Genomic DNA, 19,454 nt, shown 5'->3' on the forward strand with positions numbered 1-19,454 from the left:
GCGCCGGATTTTCCCGGACATGTTTGGCTTTTTGGGATTTCCCCCCCGGACGGGGATTTGAGTCCCAAAAAGCCGGACATGTCCGGGAAAATCCGGACGTATGGTAACCCTAAATTAACCCATTCCTCATTAGACAGCTACAGTGTGATAACAGAGATGTTCATATAAATCACTTCTGGGTAACAATGTAGTTCAACAAACATACTCACTTTTTTTACAACGAACTGGGAAAGGATTTTTCTAATTTACACTTTGGGGAAGAATTATTATTTGTTTTTTTCAGATGTGTAGATGGGATGAAGTTTACCACAAAGAAGAAGAGAAAGAGAAAAATGGAGGGAAGAATTTGACTTAATACAATATGGTGACCTAAGCTACCATATACTGTTGAAAAATCCAACCCACTTGCTCTGTGCTAGAAGAGTATGCTAGCAATGGGGTGTTAACAATGTACAGCAATGGGCAAGTAACGTTGTCTACTTAAATCATTTCGCTTGTTACGGAAGTTTCTTCTCCATTGACTAAGCAAGACCAGCATTTCTCATCTTATTTGATCATTTTATTTTAGATTTCACGTGAAAAGGAGTTTGAGTTGTCAGGTATTTTTCATGATTAAGTTAGAGTTTTTTGAGATCTTGTACCAAAGGTGATTTTATCCTAACAGATTTGTTTTCTAATCAGAATAATTTGTGTTTCAAATATTAAGCCATCTCCATTTGCAAATTCCTGACAGGCATCTAAGAACTGATAATGCTCCCATTACTGTGGCAACTACATGCAAAATACAGTGAAGACCAGAACAACTTTAAAAGATCATTAGTGATTAGTACACGATTTGAGAAACAAATTTCTTAAAGGATCTGGACTACATACACCTGACTCCAGTAATAAGAACATGAGAACAGCCATTCTGAGTCAGACCAAAGGTCCATCTAGCCCAGTATCCGGTCTTCCGACAGTGGCCAATTCCAGGTGCCCCAGAAGGAATGAACAGAACAGGTAATCATCAAGTGATCCATCCCGTGATTGCCCATTCCCAGCTTCTGGCAAAATAGAGGTTAGGGACACCATCCCTGCCCATCTTGGCTAATAGCCATTGATGGACCTATCTTTCATGAATTGATCTAGTTCTTTTTTGAAGCCTGTTACGGTCTTGGCCTTCACAACATCCTCTGGCAAGGCGTTCCAAAGGTTGACTGCGTGTTATGTGAAAAAATTACTTCCTTTTGTTTGTTTTAAACCTGCTGCCTTTTAATTTCATTTGGTGGCCCCTAGTTCTTGTGTTCGGAGAAGTAACACTTCCTTATTTACTTTCTCCACACCAGTCATGATTTTATAGACCTCTACCATATCCCCCTTGGTCTTATTAATCTCTCCGCATATGGCAGCCATTCCCATATCCCTAATCATTTTTGTTGCCCTTTTCTGAACCTTTTCCAAGTCCAATATATCTTTTTTTGAGATAGGGCAACCACATCTGTATGCAGTATTCAAGATGTGGACGTACCATGGATTTATATAGAGGCAATATTATATTTTCTGTCTTATTATCTATCCTTTTCTTAAGGATTCCCAATAAGCATGGCATATGTGCTCTAGACATATATTTCAAATATAAGCATACAATATACATACACAATAAATATATACATATATACAGTAACAAGTTTTTGCACATCTACACACACCCCAAGTTAAAAGAACACTAAGGTTGTAAAGTCATGCACTTTAAAGTTAGCATTAATTCTGGCATTTCCTATCTACAACCTCAATTTGGCCCCCTTGTGTGTTTGAATTATGATACAATTTTTAATTACATAATCACACACTATTTTTTCCCCAGGACCCCTGTCTCATGTGGCAATTTTGTGATGTAGATGAATGGGAGGCTAGGATAATACCAAACTCATTTTCATTTCTAGAAATCCAGGGTAAAATCCATTTAGATTAGATGTAGTTAGTGCACACACAGTGTCCCCTAAAACCACTGTTATTTACACATTAGAGCCAACCAAATTGGTTTCCCAAAAGCGGCCTCAGAGAGAAAGCACAGCAATTGTATTAATGGGAATAAGGTGCAAGTAGTGAGGAGTTCTGGAATACTTATACATTTATTAAGGTGCAATGTGAAAAGCATGTTATCTGACAATATAATTGCAAAAAGATTAATGCAAAGATTTATGACTTTACAAATGCTGCAATGACTGTAACATTGCTAAATTATGGATTAAGAGAAATATGTGGTGATGACTGAATTATCACAATTTCTACATAGGGTATATCTCCTATAACTTTCTAATTAGCCCCATAACTTTTTGCTGGTGTTCTTCCAACAGAAACATTTCCTTAAACAAGTCAGAAGTAACATGTATACAGCACAAGTACACCAATCAGTCTGTGGTCATAAATCTGCATTCTTTGCAATTGTGCTTAGATCACTGCCTGATTTTCCTTTCCACTGAAATATTTCTCAAAAGTTAACCCAGTTTTCCAGAATCTGACAACTCCATCCTTCAGTCCCTTGACCATCAATCTGCCTGCTACCATAATTTTAAATCAGCACTATAGCCTAATCTTTTATCCAGTTTTATCATATTAGATTCCACAACTGGTTCTTTGCTTCCTTTTCCAATTCTTTGTGGATTGAAATACAAACTTAAACTCCAAAGGAACCATACATTTTCACTTACAAAAACCAAGAAAGATTTATACAAGTCCAATCAAATGAATGCAGCCTATGCATCTCAAAGCTACATATTTGGACTGTTTTCAAAAGAGGCTATGAAATGGCAAACTTTTAAATTAAGTGTTTTGACAACAATGCTTAGCTCTTATATGGTGCTTTCCATTTTCTACAATCTTTACAAACATTAAACGGAAATGCTATCTGCTATTTCAGTCCCAGTTCAGGTCAGCAATGTTAAATGGACCAGCAACCACAGAAGATGAAAGTGGTGTTAAAATACTTTGCATCCAAAGTGGGCAGCACAGTATGGGGAGAAGGTGACCAGCCCTCGGTGGAGAAAGAAGTGATTTGGGACTATTTAGAAAAACTGTACGAGCACAAGTCCATGGGGCCGGATGCGCTGCATCCGAGGGTGCTAAAGGAGTTGGCGGATGTGATTGCGGAGCCATTGGCCATTATCTTTAAAAACTCATGGCAATCGGGGGAGGTCCCGGATGACTGGAAAAAGGCTAATGTAGTGCCCATCTTTAAAAAAGAGAAGGAAGAGGATCCAGGGAACTACAGGCCAGTCAGCCTCACCTCAGTCCCTGGAAAAATCATGGAGCAGGTCCTCAAGGAATCAATTCTGAAGCACTTAGAGGAGAGGAAAGTGATCAGGAACAGTCAGCATGGATTCACCAAGGGCAAGTCATGCCTGACTAACCTAATTGCCTTCTATGAGGAGATAACTGGCTCCGTGGATGAGGGGAAAGCAGTGGATCTGTTATTCCTTGACTTTAGCAAAGCTTTTGATATGGTCTCCCACAGTATTCTTGCCAGCAAGTTAAAGAAGTATGGGTTGGATGAATGGACTATAAGGTGGATAGAAAGCTGGCTAGATCATTGGGCTCAACGGGTAGTGATCAATAGCTCCATGTCTAGTTGGCAGCCGGTTTCAAGCGGAGTGCCCCAAGGGTCGGTCCTGGGGCCGGTTTTGTTCAATATCTTCATTAATGATCTGGAGGATGGCGTGGACTGCACTCTCAGCAAGTTTGCAGATGACACTAAACTGGGAGGAGTGGTAGATACGCTGGAGGGTAGGGATAGGATACAGAGGGACCTAGACCAATTAGAGGATTGGGCCAAAAGAAACCTGATGAGGTTCAACAAGGACAAGTGCAGAGTCCTGCACTTAGGAGGAAGAATCCCATTCACTGTTACAGACTAGGGACCGAGTGGCTAGGCTGCAGTTCTGCAGAAAAGGACCTAGGGGTTACGGTGGACGAAAAGTTGGATATGAGTCAACAGTGTGCCCTTGTTGCCAAGAAGGCTAACGGCATTTTGGGCTGTATAAGTAGGGGCATTGCCAGCAGATCGAGGGACGTGATCGTTCCCCTCTATTCGACATTGGTGAGGCCTCACCTGGAGTACTGTGTCCAGTTTTGGGCCCCACACTACAAGAAGGATGTGGAAAAATTGTCCAGCGGAGGGCAAAAAAAATGATAAGGGGGCTGGAGCACGAGTTATGAGGAGAGGCTGAGGGAACTGGGATTGTTTAGTCTGCAGAAGAGAAGAATGAGGGGGGATTTGATTGCTGCTTTCAACTACCTGAAAGGGGGTTCCAAAGAGGATGGATCTAGACTGTTCTCAGTGGTACCAGATGACAGAACAAGGAGTAATGGTCTCAAGTTGCAGTGGGCGAGGTTTAGATTGGATATTAGGAAAAACTTTTTCACTAGGAGGGTGGTGAAGCACTGGAATGGGTTACCTAGGGAGGTGGTGGAATCTCCTTCCTTAGAGGGTTTTAAGGTCAGGCTTGACAAAGCCCTAGCTGGGATGATTTAGTTGGGGTTGGTCCTCCTTTGAGCAGGGGGTTGGACTAGATGACCTCCTGAGGTCCCTTCCAACCCTGATATTCTATGATTCTATGAAAAGAACCTTTATTTTAGTGAATTTAGATGAAAGGTGTCAACTTGACAGCCCTAGATAGCAAACTCTTCCATCCACTGTATAACGCAGTAGGGGTACAGCAAGCTTTCCCTGACTTCCCATCAATGTGCCATAGTACTGGCTCAGACATATCACCTCTAGAATGGGAGTGAGGTTCAGTTCCCATTTCCATTTAGCCTCTCTGCTGAGAGTGTCGACAGAAGGACAGTTAGAGGTAGTTTTTCCAATGTAGACACCTGTCCTCTGGGACCTGGGTCAAGATCAGCAACCAGTTGGCATATGCTAACAACTTTGGTTAATGCATCTGACCTTTCAAACTAGAGGGTAAATACTTCCTCTTCTATTCTAAACTTCCAGACTCACTCCCCAGGTGACCTTTTACAAAAGTATGTTAGGGACCAAAACAGCAAGAGAAAGTAGTCATGAACCTGAATTCTGGGCAATACAAGACTTGATTTAAACTACATTGTTTGGTTTAATTTTGGATTCTTTCAAGTCTAATGATGTGCAAATGTATCTAGCAAGTCCATATAGGATGACCTAGCTTAAATACTTTAGAAAACAAATTCTTTCAATTGCTGTGATCAACAAACAATGTACAAAGTGGGCTAGCACTGGTCAGGTATATGATAACACCAAGGGAACTCTGCAGGGCTAGCCCCACAGTATGTGAATAATGTATTTCATCACACAGACTCATAAGGAACTAGAGAAAATGGATTTCAGAAGCAACATGTTTGGTATCTACAGAAGAGAGATGTGAAGATAAGAATGCCTTCAAATGAATGTGTTTTGTCTGCAGTTCGGAAGAGGTCGAGTGGGCGGACAGTCTGTCTCAGAAGGACAGCTGTGTCTAAGGCAATATGCTTGGTCAAATATTGCATTTAGGCCATTAAATTTAATAAGGAATTTGTTTTAAAAGTTATAGAACCCTCCACCACCCGTGATTCAATCCAAGATTAATACTATGGCTCCTTCTAGGTCCCAATATATGCTTCAAGTGAGCCATGTGTAGATGTAAGCAGTCAGGATGAGCTCTACCCTGACATCTGGTGGTGAATTATGGTGAGTGTGGAAAAGAACTCCAGGGGCTGATCTTGTTTGCATAGGCACACCCACTCGCCTGGCATGAAACAACAGCAACTCAAAGTGGTTACTTTGGCTGGTGTGGGATCCCCAGTTTCTTTGTTATTGGGGCAGGAAGAATAAAGTTTTGTTACCCTGATTCTGTGAATCAAGGGCAGTGAACCTGTTGTATGACAGAAGGACTGAGTGAGTCCATCACCATTACCTAAGTAGCACTTGCTTGACAAGGGGCATGGGTTACAAAACCCAGTGAATGGAGAAAGGATGGGGATAGGTATTTGTACCTGATGGTATGGCCCCCTCCCCGAGGGGTTGAAACACCAATTGCACTACCTCCCCTCTCCACTGTTGAATGTCAGAGCTAACTTTGATTCCATTAGAAGTCTAATTACAGACTGCTGAGCTGAATTCACTTTGGGCCAATGGTGCACTAGCACTGGGGCTCCCCTACTATGAGCTGAAATCACAAAAGAGCTGAGATCACTGAGGCTGTGTTAACTAGTGGGGGAGCCTGAAGCTATATTGCTAAGCGGCTGGCGAAGCAGCTAGCAGAGTGGAGCCTCATGGGGACGGTTGGAGCGGAGCTGAGCGACTCACAGGTCGGTGAGCAGGGCGGAGCGGCTGGAGAAGCAGCGAGCAGAGCAGAGCGGAGCCTTGTGGGAGCGGCCCAAGGAATGGCTGAAGTGGAGCAGAGCTGAGTGGCTCACAGGTCGGTGAGCAGAGCGGAGCAGCTGCCAGAGCAGTTCGTGGACGGCGGGAGCGGCTCATGGGACAGCTGGTGGAGTGGAGCGGCTCGTGGAGAAGGCTGTGGCGGAACCCCACGGAGAGGCAGCCGGTCGGCCTTGGATCACGTAAGGTGCCCCTTAACACCCTGCGTGCCTCCCCCCCCCCGCTTGAACTCTGGGGCTGCACTGACCAGGGACAGAGACTTTGGGGGGTTGTTGGACTTTGGGGACTTTGGTGATCCTTGGGTTGCTGGACCCAAGAGACTTTGGGGGGTTGTTGGTCTTTTGGGACTTTGGTGATCCTTGGGTTGCTGCTTTCAAGAACAAAAGGGAAAGGACACAGCCCAGTTTGCTGGGGTGAGTTTTTTGCTCATGAAGCCTGTTTGTGGTGTTTTTCCAATTTAACGCTGATGTCGTTTACCTCATGTTATTAAACATTTTCTGTTACACTCAGACTCTGTGCTTGCGAGAGGGGAAGTATTGCCTCTTAGAGGCGCCCAGGGGGTGGTATGTAATTGTCCCAGGTCACTGGGTGCGGGCTCGAGCCGGTTTTGCATTGCGTTATTGAAACGGAACCCCTAGATACAGAACCCGGCCCTTGCTGCTGCCAACTTAGATGGGCAGAAGGGTTACATATTGAATCCTAAAGCAGATCCTCCAGCTATATAGAGATGCAGTTATGGAATACAGAGCAGTGAAGCTCTGTGACTGCAATGAGGCATACATGGTGTCAGCTATTTCACTGTTTAATGAATCAGCTTCTCCAGCAGAGATTGAGAGAGAAAGGAGCAGTTCCATAGCAAATCAAGAGCTTTAGCGCAATCTGGCTCTTACCTATTGGGATGGATGAAATCTGAGAGTAGAGATCCAGCATGCGGTTGCCATCTACGTCTACAAGGTAGTTCCCTCGGCTCTCTTGATAATTGCAAAAAAAGTGCACGGCTTCTGCATTCTTACAGGAAAAAAAAATAAACCAATAAATCTAGCATGTGGCAGAATATTCAGTTCAATCTGGAGATAGTAAGTGGGGGACATATATAGCAAAACCTTTTAAAAATATCTATTGATAAAATACAAATATACACATCTCTGTTGTATGGGAATTAAGTTTACTGTAGCCTCTTACAAAAAATGGATTTTAATAAGAATTGCAATAGGGACACAGGAAGGAACAGAATGCAGTACAGTATTTCACACTTCCTCATCTAAGGCTCTCAAGGTGTTTTACAAGCATCAGTGAATTAAATGAAGATAATGATTTGCCTAAGGTCAAATACTGAGTCAGTAGCAGAATAGGGGAATAAAACACAATATTCCTGACTCAATCTGTTCCTCTAATAAGCCGCACACACACTATGTGTGTGGGGGGAAGGCCTTGCATGGACCAGTTGGTGAATAAAGTCGAACAACTGCAAGGGTGCAGTTTCTGCACATAAATCAAGTGTGCACATTGCAGAATTGCTCTTTTGGTCAAGGAAATATATAGTTATATTGACATACTTTTAAGCTCAAAGATTCCTATACTCATATCCTCTGCTTAATAGCAATTAAAAAATCACCACATTAAGTAGGAATCCCTAAAGAGGTAAATAATAAACAATAGGGCACACTGACTTCACAAAACATTTCAGAATTTAAAAACTGTTATAGAGTTATTTTCTATTAAACATTGTACAATAATTTAACCATAAAATACTACGTTCACAATTAAGGGCAATTGCACCTGTATTCCCCCTTCAATGGCCCGATTCCCTGTGTTACTCCCAGCAATGATAGTCTGCCTAAACAAACCTGTTTACTTGCTCTTCAGAGACTGATAACAGACTGATTGCTACAGTTGTAAGTAACATACAGCTCTTTCTAAGCAAGCCTACTTTATTCTTAAGGTAAAAAGCATTACAAAGAAAACATAATAAAAAACAATAAAAGAACCTACACACCTGCTAAGAAGCTAACCAGAGACCACCACAACTCTAACACGGGCTCAGGGAAGAGCAGTCTTTCAACACCCCACCCTCGTGGTTTCCTTGTGGTTATAAGTTTATGACAGCTTCAGCTCAGAACAAGCACACAGTTTTATAGGCCCCAGTAAGCCAAGTTCTTCCAATCCTTCCCTAAGGATGGGGCTTGCTGTGGACCAGAGTTCCTTTCCATTGGCTGTCAGTCTTTGGAGAAGTCAGTTTGAACTAGTATGTGTGTGTGTGTGGGGGCGGGGAGAGAATGGCTTCAAAGGCTGATAATGGAGGAAGTATCGTAGCATCCCCCTCCCTATTTGAAACAATACATACAATGCCACAGTGACACATACACAATTGCATTTGTAATACAGTTTACCCCAAAGGTATTAAGCCCAGTTCAATAATGTTTAACTTTATTCAATAAAGTTTATCTTAATTCCATAAGTTTTGTTCAGGATATTATGGGATACTGTCAGTCTGTCACAACTACTCCTAAATTAAATTTTTTTTTGCCTAGTTTTGCAGTATGAACCTAATGCTAGAAAATCTGATTTTAAAATGGAAATGCTGAGAGATTGGCAGCAAAAAATAAATTTGATGAGTTACCTGAATTCCATTTAACTGTTTCATTAACTCCTGAAAGGAAATAATAAAAAAATCAAGAGCATGATAAACATAGTTTGTACACTTCAACTGAACTGCTTTAATGATTTCTATTAAATACTTGACTCTGTCAGAAGGAAATAATGTCCAGCTAATTGAAACCCTCATGCCACTTTCAAAAGTGAAGTATCAGTTTGTAATCGACACAACCAGTTCAGTGTTCCAACTGGAGGACTAGGAGACAAGCAAATACACTTTGCTCTCCTGCAGATGGGAGGTTTCATTAGACTCACTTGCTTCTAATTCTTAATACTAGCAATAGACATTAGGAAACCAGGAGGTTAGACACCAAGGGCAAAATCTCCTCTCTGATCAGCCATTGCGAATCTTTACTCAGATACTCCGTCATCTCCCCAGCAGCTCTTTTAGTTACCCCTCCCCCACATCTTGCGGGCCCTGGTGCAACTGGACCACTTGCACCATTGAAGTTACACTATAGAAGCAGAACATTACAGGTGAGATCTTTCATACAGATCTGGGAGGAGAGTTTTGTCTTAAAATATTTTGACATACAGACAACCTGACATTTGTCTAACTCTTTTCATAATCTGATCTAAGTGTGTGCACAGTTATTGTCTTGCTGCTTGGAATATTGATGTTCTTTAGTGTTGTTTCTTCCATTTTAGTCTCTCATTCTGGGGGTCTTCGAAAGAAAATGGATTCTGTGTATTGTGGAATATTTATTTAGGATAACAATAATCTGTAGCTCCCGTTTTTTATATATCAGGCATGGTACTGTGTTTTGGTCAATCAAAACATGGCGTGTGTGTGTGTGTGTGTGTCTGTGTGTGTGTGTAAAACCACCTCACTTTGTGAACTTACTCTGGACTTAGGCCCAGGAACTTCTGTCTTCATTAACGGTCCATCATAATCAAAGTCCACATCAATTTTAGCTGCAGTTTGACTGATCCATCTGTGCCCTGTAAGAAATAAAAACAATGAAAAAACGAAATTACAAACTCCCCTCAAAATAAATATCCAATTCTTCTTCTTCTTTATAAGAATATCCAATAGCTGAGGATATCTATGTTGTACTCTGTGAGGAAAACTTTCAGGGCCTGATTCTGATTTTGTACCAATGTAAATTAGGAGTAACTTCAAGGAAGACAGTAGCATTATCCCAGTACAAGTTAGATCAGAAATGGGCCTCCCCAGCTCGGCACTAGAGAAGAGGAGACATAGTCTATTTTGTAGAGAAGGGGGAATGGGAGTCAGGAATCCTAGGTTCTATTTCCATCTCTGCTACTGATTTGATCTGTTACACTGAGCAAATCTATCCCTGGACTCTCATCTGTAAGATGGGAAGTGCAGTGACCATTTGAAAATTCTCATGGAGTCCTCAAATGAAAGGTCTTATGGTATGCTTAGTAATAATTCTAAGGGTGTAAAAGAAGATGTATACCTCAGAAAAGAAAAATGGCTTTGTTAAACAAATGAATACTGCATGACTAAGACAGCATGAACTGCAGCTCAGAGAGCTGGGTCATATTGTGGTTATCTTTATTCTGACCTATGGGTAGACTGCTGCTCTGTAGCCATGCGTGTAATGGAGGAAAGATAGCAGACTTGACATCTCTAATGAAGCAGAAAGACAGAAAACTACCATGCTTATCAGTAATAGACTGCTCCAGTTTTTTAAAGGAACTTCTGCAAAACATAGGATTTGAGTGTGGTTTTAAAGGATGTAGAAAATAGCTTTTTCTATTGTCCACACCAAAACTGTAAGGTTTAATATTCAAGAGTAAAACAGTTCACAAGATACAATCTAAGCGGTATTTACTGAGTAAAATCTGAGGCGTTCACATGTGATGAAAAAGAGCAAGGCAAATCTTGTAGGATCTTAAGGTTTTTAAACTTACATCACATTCAAGGAAACATTATCAGTGGAGTTTCTGGTCAAGGGTCCACATTAATTTCCTGTGTTTACTGATATGGACACAAAGTATTCAGAGTGCTAAAGTATGTAATAAGCAGTACTTACAGATCAAAAGTGCTAAGCAAAGGAAATTTTGCAAACCTGATATTGCACAGTTAGCAGCAATATAAGCGTGCTTTACATTTGTGATGCTCTGTACAAATACTAATCAATCAGCCCTTAGCAACACAGCACATATCGGTCCACAGATTATTAGTAGACCATACCCCTAAAATCATCCCATCAATTTGTAAGATATATTCCAAATGTTTAATAAATACCAACTTCCTTAAAAATAGCTAGGTCCTATTATACATACATGGGATTTTAACCAATAATACAGACAACTGTCACAAATACTGACAATTACTTCACTGAACGTCTGATATAAAACATTAAGTGCATATTCAAAGTGAGTATAACATGCATTTGTTGTGAATTTTTCTATGATCCTGTCAGATGGCAGACGAATGAACTGCAACAACTTAGCACTAGAGGATATTTAAAGCGATACATTCTCTGAGGAGTCCCTTGCCATGTTCAGGGATGCAGGCCAAAAAACAGTTTCAATGTTACATTTTTCCAGATTATAATTTGACACTTCACAATAAAAAAAAAATCACTTTATTTATTTATGATATCTCCTGTCACTTAAGAGACACAAAGGGATGCAGTACCAAGGTAGGAGCCTGAAGGCCACGCATGGGTTGATTAGTTTCCTGTTGGAACCAGAGTCTTTCCACTGTCTTTATTAGGAGTTGGATTAGCCCCATAGTTTCCATGTAATTTTCATTATTACAGTATCTTTTACTTGAAGATCTCAAAACCCTTTATACAGGTGAGCATCCTCCTCCTCACTTTACACATAGGAAAACCAAAGTACAGAGAAGTTAAGCAACCAGAATTGGGAGGGCAATCTGTGCTCAGGTTAACAGGTGAGAAGTCATTTTATGGAGTGGATTTCTGATTTCCTGGCAGGGAAGATGTGGGTATCAGGAGGTGGTTCCAGCAATCAAGATGGGAGATGATCTGGGCACAGACGAGTGTTGTAGCTGCCAGGATACATAAAGTGTAGCACCTTTGAAAGAAAGCATAGGAAGAAACAGCAAGCTTTTGAGGACATGGCCTAGATGTACAGGGAGAAGCAGAAGAGGATGAAGATAGCCCCCAAGTGACAAGTCTGGACAAAAGGGAGGCTGCTTGTGTAGCCACCAGAACGTGGGGAAGTAGAGTGGGCTAACAAACTCAGTGTAGGCTGTTGCCTATCCCTGAGCCCAGGAAGGACTAACACCATGGCCAAAGTCTGTTCAGATCCCTCCTTCAGGGCAGATAAATTCAAACACAAGACTCACAAAGTAACACTAAAATAAAGCTATTGCCATGACCAAAGTAGGCTGTATGGGCATAGAACCCTTTCCTTTGCATCACCCCTGCCACAGGAGCCCACTTCCTTCTTGCAGCTCCCCTCTTCATCTGAGCTCTCTCAGCCACTTGTCCCCTTCGCAGCTGGATCTGAATCCAAGAGCTGGCTGCTCCCAGTTCCCAAGCCCTCTCAGTCCCAAGGGGCAAACTACCCTGTTACACTTGGACCTAGCCATGTTAAGTTCTAAACATGCATGTTTGTAATCTCCATTAAAGTAGGATGGGAGTTACATCCACAGCAAGGAGAGTACAGATGCCAGAGCATTATCAGGGAACCAAGAAAAAAAAAAAAGACAACAAGCTTGTCTCTGTACTCTTCAGCTACAGCAAACTTATTAACTGTACAACCAAACTAACATTCTCATCCACAGTTTTTGCTGTGGGTACCCAAGGGCCATTCCCCAACAAATTATCTGGTGTAAATTAATCTCAATTGGTATAACTGATTCAGAGCTTTAGCAACACCACTCCTACACCAGGTCGATACCTGGTAAATGGACACTAGTTGGATTCATCAGAGCACAGGTAGAAGTTACCATTCAACAATATCACATGGAGTGCCAGGAACAGATCTGCCAATCACCCCTAAGGTGAAACAACAGAATGTACGAGAGCTCCAGAAAGATCAACATATGGGAAGGCAGGCAAATGTCCAGGTTTATGGAAAGCATCCTGTAGCAGCGTGCAGTATTATCAGCTGTCTAACCCTCTACTTTTCTGCAGATAAATTATACCGCGGAAAAATAAAACACAATTCCACAGCTCCATCCTGGAGGCTCACTTTCCCCCACAAGATTTTAGATTTAGAAGGGGCTTGAGAAGCATATTAGAGTAATTTTGCTTGAAATAAATATTTAGTAAAAGAAATAATGGAAGGAATCTCACACCTGCATTTCTCAGCAGAGTGCATTTGCATTTTGAATAGAACCATCTGGCCAAGATTTTCAGAAATGACTTGTAATTTTATATGCCTCCGTTTTTGGGTGCCCAACTTGAGACACCTTAAAGAGGTCTGATTTTCAAAAAGTGCTGAGCACCCAGCCTCTGAATGGCAGCCACGTTTAAGTTATCTCTAGCTGAGTTCTCAATTGCTGCTCACTTTGGAAAATCTTGGCCACTGACTACAATTATTCTCACCAGTTTTAATTCTGAGTGCTACATCTTAGTTTAAGTGACAACACCATAAGGAAGTGCATTATTAATGAGCTTTGTTTGGAAAGCAATGTCACTCCATTTTTGTACCACTCCTGTTTAGCAGTAGTATAAATAGTGGGCTGCACGACAAAGTAGTTTCACCAGAGAAGTTACTGGATATAAAAGTTCTGAAGTTCATTAAAAGCGACACAATTCATAGCTGATAAAGGCTGTACATTTAGTAGCTCAGTTATAAAGTCACAAAGATTAAAAGGCAGATAATAGACTAAAATAACCTTTAATTTTGCCCTCAGAGAATGAGATCACAATGTACCCTATGACACAAATTTATCCTCTCTTCCACCAGCTCTGCAGTTTTCCCTGGCAAATAGCTCTATTTCTCTTCCCTCAGTCCCACACCTTCCAAATATCTATTTACTGCCTTGGTTTCTCCTTCAGTCTGCCCTGCCCTTTCTCTCTGTGCAGGAACACATCACCTACTTCAAAGACAAGATCCTCTGCAGTCTCCCTCCCCAATTCCCCTTTCCTCCTTCCCAGAGTCACTACAGCTCTCTCTTATTTGCACCAGCCTATGTATCCAATCTAGCTTTTTATAACTTTCAACAAACAGCCAATTAGCTAATGAAGACAGGAAGGGTGCAGGTACAGGGATTCAAACCCCTTCGCGGGGACATAGTATTTCTTTTCCACCTTCTTGAATGTAGGCGGAATGGAAGACAGGGACTCCTGGGTTGACAGGCAATGCGACCTGGGCTGGGGCAGAGGAGGGATGACATTGAAGAGGTTGTTGGATTCCTCAGTTAGCTTCTTGACCTCCAAATTCAGGTTGGCAGCCACCCTCTTGAGCAGGCCTTGGCACAGGCGCCAACTTTTCCCGGCGCCGGTGGGTGCTCAATCCTCCGCCTCTTCCCTGAGAGCACTGCGCTCCCCCTCTTCCCCCTCCCTCCTAGCCTTGCTGCTGCGAAACAGCAGTTCTGCGGTGGCAAGCACTGGGAGCAAGGAGGAGAAGAGGAGCCGCGGCGCGCTAAGGGGAGGAGGTGGAGGTGAGCTGGGGTGGGCAGCTGCCAGTGGGTGCAGAGTCAGCGCCTATGGGCTTGGTGCTCCCTGAAGTCATTGGGGGGACTATTGGTTTGTGAGGGCTCTGCCACCACCTCATCCGGGGATGACGAGGACGAAGACGACTGCACCACTGGAGGGTGGGGAGCATCCCCTTCCTCAATTAGGGACTGCTCTGTGGCCCCCAGAGCCTCCCGCAAAGCTCCCACAGCCTACTCAGTACCACGCTCCGACTCCGATGCCAGCTGCGCTGCGGGTGTCCAATGCAGCCTGGGAGGAGCGATAGGAGTAAGGTGCTGGTATAACAGGTACACCCCCACAGGTTCCAGCATTGCCACTAGGCAGGCCATTGCCCTTGACCCCATGCTGGTGCCGCAGGTGCCTTGGCAAGTTCCTGGCTGGGAGGCAATTCGCCCTTTACAGGGGAAGGGCTGAACTCCGACCTGGACCACTGCCTTTCTGGTGACCAGGGCGAGGCTGTCAAAGCCTGAGTCTGTCAACTGTCCCTCATCGGCACCAGTATGGAGAAGGCGAGGACCGGAGCCTGCCTGAAGAACAGTACCGGGACCCCGGCGACCGGTGCCATGACCAGGAATGATCCCATACTGGAGGGAACCGATGCCTGGGAGCAGCGTGAGGCGATGGTGATTGGCGCCTTGCTGATCCCTGGCGGGAGGACGTAAGCTACTGTGAGTATGGGGATCGGTGCTGTGACTCCAGAGTCCCGTGTCTTGGTGGGGACCATGGTATCAGAGATGTGGGCCTCCTGGCTGGAGACTGAGGCTGCAGTGCCAGGTTCCTGGGCCATGGCAAAGGGGAATGACACCTGCGGTCCAGAGATGCTCCACTGCCTTCAGGGGTGGGTGGCCCCATAACTGGCCTGGCCATCAGCACTGGTGTCTTGGCAGGACCCGCCGTGCGGCCAGGAGTCTGTGGTGCCGGTCGGCCTAACTGTTCTTTGCCTGCCGGGCCGCAGATGGTCTGCTACTGCTCCCCAGAGTTGGAGGCGGGTCCCTGGCTGGGCTAGGTGGTCCATCCACAGCGGTATCCCTGAGAGCCTCCGTAATGGGCACGAGGCCTAACACAGGTCCTTTGCCCGAAGTTCCCTTCTTGTGCGGTGCCAGCGGACCAGTCGACTTAGACTGCTTCTTTGGTATGAGTGAGGGGGAATGGTGCCAGGCGGATTCTGGTGCCGTCAGTGCACTGCGTGGTGAAGCCAAAGTAGCGGGCATGGAGTCTGAGGCCTTGGCTACACTCGGGACTTCACAGCACTGCTGCGACAGCGCTGTGAAGCGCGAGTGTAGTCGCGCCGCCAGCACTGCGAGAGAGCTCTCGCAGCGCTATATGTACTCCACCTCTCCGAGGGGAGTAGCTTGCAGAGCTGCAGGCTCTGATTACACTGGCGCTTTACAGCGCTGTACTCGCTGCGCTCGGGGGGAGGGGGCGTTTTCACACCCCTGAGCGCAGCAAGTTGCAGCGCTGTACAGCACCAGTGTAGCCAAGGCCTTAGTGTGAGGGCTCTGATGTTGGGTCAGAGCAGCCTCCATGAGGAGAGCCCTCAATCAAATGTCCTGCTCTTTCTGAGTCCGGGGATGAAAGTTTTTGCAGATCCGACCCTCGTCTTTTCTATGGGATTCCCCCAGACCCTTTAAACAGCTATCATGAGGGTCACTGATGGGCATTAGCTGGCTGCACTCAAAACATGGCTTGAAGCCTGGGGAACAGGGCATGCCTCGCTCCGGGACAAAGTCCCAGTTGGGACTCTAACTACTAAACTACTACTGAAACACGTAACAACTAACTAGTCACTCAACTAAACAAAGGAGAATGATCTAAACAATGAAAAGCTGCTAATGCTCTTGCAATGCAAGACCAAGGCGCTCCAGCCAACAGTCACAGGCGGAAAGAAGCAACTGAGAGGGTAAACGGCCGGTATGAGTGCAGCACCCCAGAGGGCCCCACAGCCAACCCTACGGATATTGCTAAGGCAGAAATCTCTGACAACTGTGCATGTGGGCACATGCACACCTAGAATGGAATCGACATAAGCAAGCACTCGAAAAATAAAGAAAAGTTTTAGTATTTTTTTAAGTATAGAAGGGTCAGACTATGACACCCTTTGCCACATTAAAAGCATTTTGAGCCATGCGTGGCCCTGCTGACTTCAATGAGACTACTCGTATAGTGAGGCACTAGCCAATCTGTTAAGTATTGTAATCTGGCCCTTAATAATAATATTCATCTGAAAACTTTTCTATTAATTTCAGCCAGACCTCCAAGTAAATGTACTCATTCTGAAGGCCATTCAAGGTTTGCTACCTAGTTTAACAATCAAATCATGCAAAGAAAAAAACATATGTAGGCTTCCTTAAGGACAGACACATTACCACTACCCCAGTAACACACTCCCCACTTGCAAAATGGGGACAATATTTACCTGTCCCCATCCTGGGTGGGGGGATTTGTAAAGCACCCCTAAAAGACTGAGAGCTAAATATTCTATCCATCCCTTGCATTTATTTTTTTATTTATAATTGTTTAATAAAAAAAAATCTAATGTCAACTCCATGGGCAAATTCTGCTCTGGATGGTTCAGCAAAGGAAACAGAAGGTGTTTCCCAGTGTATCCTCCTCAACATAAATCCCACCAGCCAGGACAAGTGCTACACTGTGGGGAAGCTATCTGGAGTATTCTCTGCTGCTCCCCTGGCTAGTGGTTTCACAGCATAAGTCACTAAGGATTCATTTCTTTCAGCAGCTAGATTCATTGCATAGTAAAATTGATCTAAATTGGACAGCTTTTCAGAGATTCTGAGCACTTCTGAGAAATCAGGCCATATACTGAAGAAAACAGACTCGGTGCAGATTAAGAACACCTTTCAAGAACACTCACATCAAAAGCAATAATCCATAGGTAACTGTGCATATGCACACACGCGCACACACACACTCTCTCTCTCTTTCTCTCTGAAGGGATCAGTTTGGGGGGGGGGGAGGAAAAGGTAAATTACAGCATTCCAAGGAATACGGAAAAGAAAAACAATAAAATACTCAGCAGAGCAGCAAAGAGCTAAACAAGCGTCATTCCCACCCCCTTTTTGTTGTTGGTATTTATGCAAAAGTTTCTGTGAACTAGATATTTGCTAAGGGCACGTAATAGTACTTTAAAAACAAACACAACTGTCCTGTGCAGTGCTGTATAAATTTACATTGCCATAGCTCATTGTGTGGTATTGTGTGAATAAACTAAATCTCTGGTACACAGTGCAGGAATTATTCAACTGAGCTGAAAACGTTACTGCTCCCCAGTTAACATAATCGTCTTTGTGCCTTAAAGGTGATTTCATCAAATTACAAATGTTGATCAATTTGTGGAACAGATTGTTTGTTTTTTTTTAATAAAACCTGTTCAGGAGCAGTTTATCCAAACCATCTTAATTTTCAGTAACTGCCAGTGATCCTGAGCCATCTGAAAATGAGAGACGCAAATATCAATTTTCTCCATTTGTTTGCTGTCGTCTGCAATATATTACACTTCATTTTCCACCAAAGGCAAAATAACTTTTAGGCTGTTCCACAGATATAGTATACAAATACATTTTTTACTACTTTTCTAAACAAGATGCCTACATATCTAGTTAACAGAGCACCTGAATTTATGAGAACTTGTGTAACGGCAGATCTGATTTATTACTCTCTACTATTTCAGAAGGAATCTCTCCCCTTCTCCTTATTTCACCTCCCCCCGCTTTGAAATTGAGAAGCTTTGCCATACGCAACACAAGAGATGCATGTTTCACCAGATCAAAGGATCTGAAGAGAATTCCCTTCTCTTCTTTGGTTGAAAACTGAAGAGATGTCCAGTCGGGAGGGGGGACCTAACAAAGCCTTTGGTGAATTAGTCACAGTTTGGCTTCAGACAGATATATTTTCTGACTATCAATACCTGTAAATTTGTTTTAACCTCTGGCCACTTTGAGCAAGTGCTGGGCAGATTATGGATGCACAGTAGCTCAGACATATTCTAGCAGTGCCAAGAATAGATATATTCTTTCAGCCTTGCAGTATTCCATTTACCCACCTACATGGGCATGCATTTTTGTTTAAAAGGGAAATAAACAAAATTTTTAACTGAAGTAAATCATTAGTCTGTGCAAATATACTTTCATGGCAATTCTGAAAGGTTGATTTGCTGATCTCCTGTGTCTCATCTGAATATCATCATAGTCAAGTTCTAGAATAAATTTGCATAGGGAAATAAATAAAGAGCTCTCATCTTAACAACTAGGAAACAGATTAAACTATTGTCAAGATGGCTCAGAATAGCACATTTGCATATGGCTCAGGTCAAATCCTACAACAAGACCTGGGGACAGATGCTCAACTCATGTAAATGGTCAAAACTCCATTGAAGTCAATGAAACTGTGACAATTTACATCTGCTGAGGAATCTCCCTCCAAGCTAGTCTGACACAGAACTGTTGTACTGAAAGAAGAGATATTGATGCTGCACTGTTAAAGGTGATAGCAACAGAGGGTCCTGTGGCACCTTTGAGACTAACAGAAGTACTGGGAGCATAAGCTTTCGTGGGTAAGAACCTCACTTCTTCAGATGCAGAAGTGAGGTTCTTACCCACGAAAGCTTATGCTCCCAGTACTTCTGTTAGTCTCAAAGGTGCCACAGGACCGTCTGTTGCTATCACCTTTAACAGTGCAGCATCAATATCTCTTCTTTCAGTACAACAGTTCTGTGTCAGACTAGCTTGGAGGGAGATTCCTCAGCAGATGTAAATTGTCACAGTTTCATTGACTTCAATGGAGTTTTGACCATTTACATGAGTTGAGCATCTGTCCCCAGG

General features: G+C 43.4%; 1 protein-coding gene across 4 annotated transcripts in view; it reads right to left on the reverse strand.

Annotated features, from left to right (window-relative positions):
• ABAT (4-aminobutyrate aminotransferase) overlaps positions 1-19,454 on the reverse strand; it is a 150,834-nt gene that overhangs the window by 59,354 nt on the left and 72,026 nt on the right. For all 4 annotated transcript variants that reach the window (XM_034783527.1, XM_034783530.1, XM_034783529.1 and 1 more), the window contains exons 3-5: positions 9,870-9,967; positions 8,991-9,020; positions 7,261-7,378 (exon numbers count right to left, since the gene is read on the reverse strand). In XM_034783527.1, the coding sequence (XP_034639418.1) occupies positions 7,261-7,378; positions 8,991-9,020; positions 9,870-9,967 (246 nt within the window). The remainder of the gene's footprint in view (positions 1-7,260; positions 7,379-8,990; positions 9,021-9,869; positions 9,968-19,454) is intronic.

Source organism: Trachemys scripta, chromosome 10 (genome assembly GCF_013100865.1).
Source record: "Trachemys scripta elegans isolate TJP31775 chromosome 10, CAS_Tse_1.0, whole genome shotgun sequence".
NCBI classification, from domain to species: Eukaryota; Metazoa; Chordata; order Testudines; family Emydidae; genus Trachemys; species Trachemys scripta.